Source organism: Dreissena polymorpha, unplaced genomic scaffold (assembly GCF_020536995.1).
Source record: "Dreissena polymorpha isolate Duluth1 unplaced genomic scaffold, UMN_Dpol_1.0 chrUn053, whole genome shotgun sequence".
NCBI lineage: Eukaryota > Metazoa > Mollusca > Bivalvia > Myida > Dreissenidae > Dreissena > Dreissena polymorpha.
In genome coordinates this window covers 198,884-211,593 of record NW_026273367.1, presented here as the reverse complement: position 1 = coordinate 211,593, position 12,710 = coordinate 198,884, and the positions used below count along the sequence as shown (strand labels likewise).

Genomic DNA, 12,710 nt, shown 5'->3' with positions numbered 1-12,710 from the left:
ATCAGTTATTAATTAAAACAATTAGCTTTGCATAATTGGCAATAAATGTTGTAGTAAATGTAATATGCACAAATGCAGGACTTATTTACACTAAGTTAATCCACTATTCAAGATATTCTGACAACAAAAATATATACATTGATCCGTAAAATAACTTCTCCACCCATAAGCGAAATACTAGTCGCCGCACTTCAGTGCGACGCCAATTAGATACACATAACAACACATGCACATGCTTCTAGGCTTGTTGTTTCTTAGCAAGGCAATCAAAATTCTAAAGATGGTTGCCCAGCGCAGCAACCAATTGCGAAAGAAAAGAGACATATTGTTGCTATTCTGTCTAAGTTATCTCTATAACATAAATATGAGGATAAACATCTCGACCTGTTCTTTAGGACACACTCTTTATAAATTTGAATGGGTTGTGATCATTTCAAACTTGCGATATAAAAAGCTATAACATAATTTTGAAAACTGAGTTGCGTCTAAGATTATTCAATAGCGAACAACTTCAGTGCCTTCAGCGCTTTGATTTTAAATGTCAAGCGAATTTTTTCCTGTCCAGCTGGTTGTTTTGCGGAAAAAACGTTTTTTGTTGGCCAACAGGTTATTTGTTTTGGTCAACATGATGTTGCTCTGGCAAATATGTTTTGTCTATGGAAAGCAGGTGAGTCGTCGGCAAGCAGACTGTCTCTCTACCGAGCAGTGTGTTTTCCTGGCAAGAGGGTTGTTTTTCAGGCAAGCCGATTTTTCTTCTGACAAGCAGAATGTTTCCCTGGCAAACAGACTGTTTCTCTGTCAAACAGTTTTTGTCTTAAGCAAGCATGCCGTTTCTCTGGCAAGCAGGTTGTTTCTTTGCCAAGCAGTTTTCTTCTCTTTCATAAAGGTTGTGACATTGTTTCGTTGTAAATCTGCGCTATCGGATAGTCCCCGAATGCGATATAAAACACCAATTAACAATATTTTGTTCAGGCAGTTGTTCTCGTTAAGTATGAATTTTATTAACATATTTCAGATTAACTGGCATATGTCCATTCAAATGCCCTTTTATCGGTAAAGGCAACATCAAACGGCACCAGGTCAATGGTTCACCGCCTGGTGTACAGGCCAGTTCCTGGTACCATGACGTCACCTCCGGGACCCCGGGGTATGCCCGTGTTTGGGCAGGCGTTCAGCCTCGATATGGATCACGTGCACCTCACGTTTATGGAGTGGCAAAAACGCTTTGGTGACTTGTTTATGTTTAGAATCCTGGGCAAGAATTGTATGGTTGTCAGCCACCCAGACATCTTACGGAAGTTGTTTGACACGTGCGAGCAAGCGAAGACATTCAATGACCGACCATGTGGCTTTATGAGTAAATATGTAATACACAATTCCAAAGACATTTTGTTCAGGAATATGGACGAGAAGCAGCAATTCCTGAAGAACGCCGCTTTGAACTATTTCGAGAACCAATTGGTTGAAGAAAAATGGTTCTACAGCGCTGTAACGGACGAGATACGGATGCTGGTTTCCTGAAATAGAATGTCTCGTGGACAGGGAAGTGGACATCATCGGGATGATGGACAAGATGGTCATTAAAATCATGGGCCTACTGGTAATTTATTACTTTATGTAATTATTTCGTTTATGAACTACATCATCTTGAATGAAGTAGATAATGGATAATTATATGATAATTTGTAAGAATTTAAACATTAGAAAATATTTGAAATTGGAAAAATGAAACACTTAAATTATATGTCGAATGTACACGAAAGAATAATACTATTATTATTAAAAGCATTTTGTATGTGTCTTACGTAAGTTAGTTTCCAGTTCATACCCAATAGACAATGCTCATTGCTATCCCCTTTTACTATCCCTCTATTTGTCATGTTTTGAGTCAAAATTATAATGATAATGACGATGGAGATTGTTAAATGGAGTCTCTTATTGACGGTCATTGATAGGCATTGCCCGTTAGTTGTCAGCTCCTAGATAAAAAATATATGTGTATGGAGTTTTTTCAGGTACACTTAATTGAAGTATTATTTTTATGGTAAAAAAGAAAACGTTACCAATATATATGGCTGAATCTGAAGATCTTGTCGGTGCCCTTTACTTATTTAATGCTGTCGTTGTACTGTGTGCGTAGTAGGATTAGAAGTAGCAGCAGCAGCGGCAGTAGCAGCGACAGTAGCAGCTGTTTTACTATTACAGTTGTGGCTTAAATTCATATAAAGATCGTTGCTTCGATATATTTGTTAATTGTTTAATCAACGTTTATAACGGTTACTTTTCGCTCCTGACAAAGACTTCTGCACGAACGCGCATAGCGGTAAATATCTATAAATACCTATCGTTTTTCGTGGAAGTTTGAAACTCCGCTTTTCCTGTATTCTCTGCAAAAACAGTTGAATTGATATAAAATCCGACGACTACAACAAAAAAGATTTAAAAGATTTATGTGCAAGATATGTTTACAGAGTTGTTACAACCGCACCTGTTTACATACATAAACGCGATATCTTATATGCTTTAACACAACATTAATCCAATTGGTCAAAATATAACATCTTGGATGAGATAACTCGTTAGACGCAAAACAAATAACGCAATAAAAATCGTCATGCAAATATCGTTATGTAAAATTTCGTATGGAACCTGAGCGCTGTATAGAAATATACAAATATTAGTTGTATTACATAAAGCATGTATAATGGTAATAATGATTATGCAAAAAAAGAAGACAATAATAATAAACTTGTGTTTCAAAGTGTTTACGCTTTTAAAAATAGTCCGGTAAAGGGAAACAGATAAAAAAAAACTGCTGTTTACCGTGCAGTATAAGTAATTAACATGTCTGCGAAATGAAAATAAATAAAACGTCAGCGTATTGTTTTTACAAGATTGCATGCACATGTCACACAATATTTTGTTAACAAGGACATTGCTAAGATCAAGGACGATAGATGTTGTCTACTGTGGACTTTTAGTTAAGGTGGCGCAGTTCGTGAGTCCAGTCTTCATGAAGTTTATTTCTATAGCTTTCAAGGTGCAAAAGATCAAAGGCAGTGCACTCTTAATATTTTTAGCGCATGCGCAAGCTTGACTGGAGCCACTCTGGCCGCATACTGATTAAGACCCATTTTCGCGTAACGCGGCTCATATTGTTTACGCATGTGCACGAAAAACCACGGTTATCTTTCTTTAGGCCTTTAAAACGACAATCAATCTGGTTCTAATCACTAAACGAGCTCAAAAGTGCTTCTATATGCCCACAGCTTTTGTTCTATTACTCGAGTGTTTCTCTTCCAGCCACACAAGACTAAATAAACCGAGCTTTACATTCAGCTAAGCTAACAGTCGGATTCTCTTACAATCCAGTTGACCGGAAATCGTATCACGGAGTCAAGCGGAGAATTCGAATCGCTTACCGGCTTTATACAGCCCGCCAACGAGCTGGCCAAGGTTAAGAACCAGTCGTTGCTGACGATGCTGCCGATACTGCGCAAGGTACCCGGCTGTAATCTCAAGAACCTGTACGACGCACTCAAGGCCGGGAAAATAGATCTGCGACATTGCTTCCTAAATGGGACAGAGGTTTGTTTACTTCCACGCTAAGAATACACGCAGAAAGCACAATCATGTAGTAAAGCCATAGTAATCAAATGTTACACCAACATCTGTCTGATAACTACAATATTCACTGCAGTCACCGAATACGTTATCTCCATAAATGCATTTATTGGAAATAGTTAAACATCATGTATCTTTAATAAATAGATATAGATTTCTAATTTACACGACCAGACTTTATACATGGATATTTAGTGGTCATATGGTGCTGATACATGTTAAGATTTGTTGTTACACGCGCTTCTCACACAATCCCCACTCCCGGCCGGCGCATTTGGTTTTGGTTTGGTCATGTAAGAAGGTCAAGGTTTCCTTCGTGTACTCCCCACCTCCTCCGCCAACCAAAGCACAAAACAATTTCAGAATCAAATGCATTCCTATAAAACAATTAATAGATGGAAACTGCATCTATACTTCAAAATCGATCACAATTTATCCAAATTATTTATCACCTTATGCGACCTGTGAGGCGGAAGGACTTAATAATTTTACACATTTAAACACATATAATTGTCTTGCAGCAAAGCATGCGCGGCCTCGTGTTTATGTTGAGGAGTTTGCGCGTTACCATGGAGATGGAAGGCGGAGAGTCCTGGATAGACGATGATTTCATCATGGGCGTTGTCATGGACCTAATACCCGCAGGTAGCGAACATTACAAGGTCTGTTCTTATTACAGATCTAACGACAAATTAAAGAAACGATGTAATATTTAGTCCACTTGAAAATAGACATTTTAAACCAATTTGTTCATGAATTGCATGTGAACGAATCCAAGGGATTGGTAAGAAATACCAAACTTAGCACAGATGTCAGTCCTGTCTTATCAAAGAAATTATAGCTTATCAAGAAGCGACGGAATGTCTAGCCCACTGCAAACAGACCGATATGGTTCTGAAAGAAGGATATGTGAAAGAAACCAAGGAATTAAACACATTTACTGAAATTCTTCATAGACCTCAGTGCATAAAAAATCTGCTTATTCAGAAAATGTATCGTTATTCAATTTTGTCGCGTGATTGTGTATTAAGATGGAGTACAGGTCGCATTTACAAATAATTGAAACCTCAAGATAAATAAAACACATTCATGTAATCGGTTAGAGTGTAAGCAGTATTGGTCAATATTTCATGCTAAGGCAACGTTAGAGATTAACCCATGTATGCCTAGTGGACTCTCCCATCTTTCTAAATTGGATCAATTTATTTCCAAAATTAGGGATGTCTAGTATATTTATTTCTATATTTAGAATATTTTGTTCAGAAATTCGTTTAAGCCAACAGCGCAGACCCAGATGAGACGCCGCATCATGCGACGTCTCATCTGGGTCTACGCTGTTTGCCAAGGCATTATTTCTAGACGCTAGGCATAAATGGGTTAAGCCGTGCTCTAGTTTTTAATTGTGATTCCTCGTTTTGTAAAGCGTTAGTGAATAACGTAATAAATACACTCAATATTAATTTCACATATAATCTTCTGATGATAAAAGTTATTTGTCCATGATCATCACAACTTGTTATAGATGTGTATATTTGCTATTGGATAGACATACCCAAATGCAACTAAACATTAACTTAACATATAATGGTATGTATGTTGTTTCAGCCATTGTGCCTTTACAGAACACCATCTCGGTTTTATTCCTTGTGCTCGTGCACAACCCAGCTGTTCAGGACAAAATACGCGAGCATTTAACGTCCCTGAACGCTGATGTTACCATCGACGACATCCAGAAGTTACCATACATCGAGGCGTGCATTCTGGAGCTCAAGCGCTTCCATACGCCACTCCCGGTGTCCGCAAGACACTGCAATCGATCTGGGGACGCTATAATTGAGGATTACAACATACCAAAAAATACAGAGGTATGTGTACGATCCGCGTCATGCGAAAATATGTCTTATTCGATATGCGGGCAGTGTAGTTCCAGACAAGTGCGTGCATTCGAACAGTCTAGTCAGTAGGTACCCTGCTTATGAGACAACGAGCCTAAAAGTGACTTGATAGCCGTCAAGGTGGTTCATGAATAGACGACACATATTGCATTAGACCAATTTTCGCATGACGCGGATCGTATTGCTTGTGTAATCATGGGATGTTTATGTTAATGCAAATTATCCGATTCTTATTAGTTGTGAATATCATAAGATACAAATTGTATGTTTTCCAATGTAACCGGATATTATTTTGTTTAACAATATTAAAAATAATTAATTGCGTACGAGGCACTTTTTATTAATTACTAACCCTAATAAGAAGCCAGTATTTTTTGTGGTTGTTCCTTTACCACTTACTTTAAGCAAATTATAGGACTGAATACCACTTTTAAAGCGAGAATGCACGATTTTGTCAAATATTTATGAATTTATATAAAATGTGTAAAAAACTTATAATACATATATTATTTCAATATATATTAAAATAAAAGTTAGGAGAACATGTGTCAAAAAATGCAAAATAAGCCAGATATTTAATTCTGAAATCGAAAATGCCTGTACAGTCAAATTCGCCAGCATGTATATCATGCATGTACGATGTGAATATAAATTTTGTTTTACAGATTATTTTAATTTCCTTCAACGATATCTATTCATACGACAAACGGACACTAACTCCGATCCTAATAAAAAGACGAATGCTTCGGTTATTGTAGGAAAATATGTACGAAATATCTTCGTCACAATCGGCTCGGGGCGTTAATTTGTCTTTGCTACATTTTATGAAATTCGTCTTCAATCTGTTGTTTTTTTTTTGCCATTTTTGTGTTATTGTAACATATTTTTATCAATATATTACAATTTAACAGATATACAAATCGTGCAGTCCCGCTTTAACCTTGGCGCGTGTGCCGTAGTGGATACATGCATTAAGGGTTTACAGACCTATATCAGTATTGGTAAAATATCTTTACAAATGCTTTCTAAAATATAGGGTTTTTTTTGTATTCCAATTAAATACAACTCACTGGATAAGTATTCCGTATTGCAAATCTTTCCGTTTGCAAAATTGGGAATGCGGACCACTTTTATGTTTGATGTATAGAAACTATCCTTAACGTTTTCCGTGCGACATGTGGAAACCACGTTCTACTTATAGAAAAGACCAAAACACAAGTCAGTTTTATGCGCATTTGGTGAAAAAAAACCCACAGAAATGTCTGTGTTAAAAATTAGGGTATGTCTAAAGGATAAATATTTTCCTGGATAAAAATATAACAATACCATGTGATACATCTATATTAAATGATTAAAAGGAAGTTATGCAAAGAATATAATATATCACAATACAAATATTTCCAAAATGACGTTGTTAAGTGTTTAATTTACCGGATTGATCCTCAGGACCTAGTTGTTCAAACAATTAAATGTTATTTGATGATTATCATTCTTAATTTACAAACGCATTTGATTATACTCCGTGAATTAAATACGGTCCAGACTCAGAATACATTTATAACCAGCGAAATTCAGCCTCTACATCGAACTTTATGATAGTAAACAAAGAGCACTTTGTTTCGAAACTTTAAACGTGGTTGATTAAATACTTCTGGATTGAGGAGGTGTAATAAAACATAACGACTACCGGATATTTAAAAAAAATACTACAACAAAGAACAGTTTGTCTATGTTCACGGAAAAAAAAACAACAAAGTAATAAAATGTTTCGAACATTTGTCGTTTCAGATATTTTCCAACTTGTTCGGGATTCACCACGACGAGAGGTTCTTTAACGATCCCTGGTCTTTCAAGCCGGAACGCTTCATTGCGGAAGATGGGTCTCGAGTAGGGCCCGAACATCCTGTCATGAAAAAGTAAGAGTTAATGTTATTAGACTTGACAAGTCATGCGATTTTTTAACTCAGCTGTTATCCAATTCTTCGGCATTGCTGTCGTGTTTCTTGTTATCTCAGCTTTGCTTTTTTTCCGTTAGAAATTCTATGCTTTATGTAACGTAAACCACGGTTATGAAACTTATCAGACATACCTCATTACTAAGCTAACGAAAATCACAAATAAGTGTGTTCCAAACCGGAAGTCATCGCCTCGAAGTGAGCCTACTCTACTTACAGAATCGTCATAAGGAATAACTGATTCGCAATTAAATCACCGCCGTTTATTAAACATGTACTTAAGTATGCTTCACTTTTCAGCGCAACATATGTTAAATACCAAACATAAAATCACGTGTATCTCTTCATTACAGCATGGTGGTCACGGGAGTGGGTCCAAGACGGTGTCTCGGCTCTACGTTTTCAGAGAAAGTCATATTCCTTGTGGTTGCCATGCTCATGAAGAACTTTCGACTGTGTCCAAACAGACAACAAGAGCTTCCACTCTGCGACCCCAGAAAGTTCACCTCCGGTATCGTGACGAAGTCGCCCGATTTCACCTGCGTATTTCAGCCTTATATGCTCTAACAATATTTTGTTAACGACTAGAAGCACAGATGGGTGCTTGAGTCATTTGAGCTGTGATTTTATGCTTTTTCGGACCGCTGAAGGTCTTGATTGTGTGTTATTGGATCGACAATCGAATTATTATAAACCTAAATATGCTATATTTATTGCGTTTTATTACTTATTATGTTACACGTGACGTGTAATTTTTACATTTGAACATTCACATTGTTAATGTTTTGCATACCACGTTAATAAAAAAAAGTATTCAGTACTGAGTTAATTTTATTTTGAGAAACATCTTAACACATGACTGGAATGAAATAAATATACCAGTCAGGAGATTCATTGACATGTACAGTGTAGTGAAACTGTGTCATCTTGATTGCATTGCTAAGTACAATATCATCATCATCATCATCATCATCATCATCATCATCATCATCATCATCATCATCATCATCATCATCATCATCATCATCATCATCATCATCATCATCAACAACAACAACAACAACATCATCATCAACATCATCATCAACAACATCATCATCATCATCATCATCATCATCATCATCATCATCATCATCATCATCATCATCATCATCATCATCATCATCATCATAATCAATCCCTTCACCGGTTTAATCTTTGGGGGGAAATGAGGGACGACGACACAGAAACCCTCCTCCAGCCAGGTCTTTTGTGTGCTGTTGAGAGTAATTTATCTGAGGGAAGTTATGTCCACTCTTATATTATCCATCCAACTTTTCTTCTGACGTCCTAGACGTGGACCTCCCTCTAGCGTGCCCTGGAGAACAGCCTCACACAGAGAGTCGTGCATGGTGACGTGTCCAAGCCAAGTCAGCTTCCGTTGATTGACGATCGCCAGTTGACGCCCTTGTGGACCAACAAGTGTTGCGATCATGATCCGGACGTACTCGTTGGTATTGTGCTCCGTATAGGACATTTTGAGAAGTCTTCGGAGACATTTATGTTCAAAGACCTGTATCTAGCGTTCTGTGTCCGCGTGAAGCGTCCAGGCCTCGCAGCCGTAGAGTAGGATGGATACTTCGAGGGACTTGTAGAGCCTGTACTTGGTGGGGAAGCTGATGGAACTGCATTTCCACAACCTTCTCAGTGTTGCCAACTCTTCGGTCTCCATGGCAATTTTAAGTCGGACCTCAGCGGTACTCGTACCATCCTTGGACAGTGTTGCGCCCAATTACTTGAATCTGGTCACTTCTTCTAGCTTCATGCCATTCATGGTGATGTCTGCACTGGTGTTGGTCGTGGTGACCTCCATCCCGTATGCTCTTGCTTGTTCACAGCGTCTGTTTGTGAGATCTTTAGTTCACATCTGGTGCCAACCATGAGGTCAATGTCATCAGCAAATTTGGACATTAGTCTTTCACCGATGGGGATAGAGGTGAGGTGGTTTTCTCAATGAAAAGGAAACAGGACGGGAGAGAGTAGACATCCTTGACGGACGCCCTCTGATTTCACGAAGAAGCCCCCCCCCCCTGCTGTCCGTTGAGAAGAACTGCGCTGATGGCGTTTTCGTAGAGTTCTTGAATGGCTATCACCAGCCTTTTGTCACTGTTGAATCTTCTCATAACATGCCATAGGCCATCATGCTACACGCAGTCGAAAGCTTTCTTAAAGTCAATGAAGCTGTGGAAGAGCACCCAGCTCGGATTTAACCCTTTACATTCTGGGAAATTTGTCGTCTGCTAAAATGTTGTCTGCTGAATTTCTAAAATTAGCATTGTCTTCATTTTTTTATAGAATACTATCAGAATAGCAAACAGTTTGGATCCTGATGAGACGCCACGTTTTGTCCAAACTGTTTGCAAAGTCCTTCAAAATTCGGTTCCAGCACTGAAAGAGTTAAGCCTGCTCCTCGGCCTTATTTTTCAATCGATGAAGGATGATGCGTAGCCTGACTTTGCTGGGATTACTGATTAGACTCATGGTGCGGTAATCCTCATTATATAAGAGTACAATAAGCTTAATACTAAATAAACAGGACAAAAAGTATCAGAGGACCATTGAATGTTCACATAAAAAACTGAAACTCAGTGGTATTATTACTCGAGACCCCTGATTTGGTGATATTTTTGACGACAGAGACATAATTTGCACATATCTTCAATGTAATTCTTTATGATATATTTAACACAACCGCACAATAGGCCAATCTAGACCCAATAGAAAAAATATGGAAACTTATTTTTTTTAGTACCGGTAATATTGCTATATGTGCGTATTAAAATGTGAGTGCGGTTTCAGAGATGAGATATTTTTGAATTTTCACTGTTTACATATGTGTCTTGTTCTGAGAAAACTGGGCATAATTCATGTGCGTAAAGTGTCGTCCCAGATTAGCCTGTGCAGTCCGCACAAGCTAATCAGGGACGACACTTTCCGCTTTAATGGTAATTTTATTTTCAAGGAAGTCCCTCCTTACCGGAAATCAAGTTTAGGCGGAAAGTGTTTAATGTAGTTTAAGCACTACATTAGTTAAGATTTTCTATACAGCTTTGTGAGCATTACCCTTGATCGTGTTTTGAACTACGTTTATATGTAAGAATTGACAAGGAAGTCATTAAAAGAAACGAAAGAAAATGAACCGAAGTTCTTGTGTCTAGGTTTTAATGTGTTTTGAACACTTAATTGAATGAAGTCTTCTGTCTGTTATATCATTTACGCTAAGTAAAAGTTATAACAGTTTTTACTTTCAATAATAAGCCAGTATCAGTAGGCATTTACCGGTACCTGACGTTCTGCGTATATCGTAACGGTTGGATTACGGAATTGTTTTAAAAAAATTCGCTGGTTAAGTTAGGTTTTCCGTAGTTTTCAACAGTATTTCAGTCTTATTATAACGGGCAGTTCACATATTCATACGTTTCCTTTGTTAGCTGGTTTAACAGTACAAAGTCCATTTACTTATGTTAGTAACTGAAAATTACCCCACTTGACTCCGTAAAAAAGATTCAATGGCCAATCCCTTCACACTTTAACCCTTTGCATGCTGGGAAATTTGTCGTCTGCTAAAATGTTGTCTTCTGAATTTCTAAAATTAGCATTTTCTTCGATTTTTTTCAAAGAATACTATCAGAATAGCAAACAGTTTCGGATCCTGATGAGATGTGGCGTCTTATCTTGATCCAAACTGTTCGCAAAGGCCTTCAAAATTCGGTTCCAGCACTGAAAGAGTTAAGAAGGCTTGGCGTGGATAATGACACTCTTATCTAAAGTGATTAATGAAGGACTTTTGACACTGCTTGTGTGTCAAGCAGATTGAAGGGAGTATATACGATTTTTTTTCAAAATATATAAAACATCGATTGATAAAACACTAGAATAATTATGAAATTTGTGAAGAAACAGTGATACTGAACATTTACCATGCTCTAAAATATCCAGTATAGGCATATTTTGACGATTTAAAACCTGAAAATTATAAAGCGCTGCAACGCGAAACGATTGAATTATTTGGAAAGTTCTGTTGTTGTTGTTATATTTTGGATACTATGCTTACTTACTAAGATTGCTTACATGTATATTAAGTATAAAATACATCACTCATTGTATGAACGTGGATGGCCGAGAGGTCTAAGTGATAGACTTTTACTCCCGGGGTCAAAAGTTCGAGCCTAGTTGAGGTTTACTTTTTTTCTTTCTTTAATTTTATTCTTTTTTTTAATGGAACTTTTTAGAATTAATGTTTACATTTATAAATATAATATAAATATAAACTCAAAATAAAAATAGCATTTAATGACAAACTTCAATACATTCCAAAATCTGTTAAAAGTCCTCTTTAAGTCTCTGGCTATTTATGTACACTTCGTTGTGCATTTACACGTCGAGAATAAGCCACTATCAATGCATTGGTTTATTAGTATTAATTTTATATTGTATTTTTGTGTTATCAGATTTTTTTATTTCGTATAATCCATTGTCATGGAAGGTTGACCTTAACTCTTTCAGTGCTGGAACCGAATTTTGAAGGCCTTTGCAAACAGTTTGGATCCAGATGAGACGCCACAGAACGTGACGATTCATCAGGATCCAAACTGTTTGCTATTCTGATAGTATTCTTTGAAAAAAATCGAAGAAAATGCTTATTGTAGAAATTCAGCAGACGACATTTTAGCAGACGACAAATTTCCTAGCATGCAAAGGGATAATACACGTAAAGTTCAGGCTTCCCTATGGAGCTTTGGGAATACCAGCCCAGACCATCAACGAAATGAGATCGTTCAAACCATCGCAACTATATTTCTGGTGTACAGAAAAATGTATTCATGCATAAAAGACAATTAAACTCTTTGCATCATCCCCACTAATCTGAGCAGATTTAATCACACGAAATATTTTGGTTCAGCAACAATTGTGACAATAAAGTCGGCATCGTCATAACAATCCTGTAAGTCAACAGCATTTGATTGATTGTACATTGAACAGATAGTTCGTGTTATATTTCTCATTCTTTTTTGTGATTGGTTATATATTGCGAAAATAAAATGTTAACATAAAGATCGTATATACTCGCTTAAAACAAATTTTAGCAAAATTTGCGTGTCAATAGCTTAAAATACTAATTATACTATATGCATTTAATGATATTAATCACGTTTATATCAATCTTAAATAGTGAATGACGTATTCTTGTGAAGTT

The 12,710-nt window shown here is 37.0% G+C and overlaps 1 protein-coding gene across 2 annotated transcripts; it reads left to right on the top strand.

Moving 5' to 3' along the window:
* The first annotated feature begins 1,414 nt into the window (after positions 1–1,414).
* Positions 1,415–8,292, top strand: LOC127863882 (cytochrome P450 1A1-like). 2 transcript variants are annotated; one of them, XM_052403567.1, is made up of 6 exons: positions 1,415–1,600; positions 3,373–3,588; positions 4,146–4,269; positions 5,230–5,489; positions 7,308–7,435; positions 7,828–8,292. In XM_052403567.1, the coding sequence occupies exons 1-6, from the start codon at positions 1,562–1,564 to the stop codon at positions 8,039–8,041; spliced, it is 981 nt and encodes a 326-aa protein (XP_052259527.1). In that variant the 5' UTR covers positions 1,415–1,561; the 3' UTR covers positions 8,042–8,292. The 2 variants fall into 2 exon arrangements, 1 of the variants encoding a protein (XP_052259527.1); XR_008041231.1 differs by lacking the exons at positions 1,415–1,600; positions 3,373–3,588; positions 4,146–4,269; positions 7,308–7,435; positions 7,828–8,292 and adding an exon at positions 4,397–4,743 and having other exon boundaries at positions 5,230–5,377.
* The last annotated feature ends 4,418 nt before the right edge of the window (positions 8,293–12,710 follow it).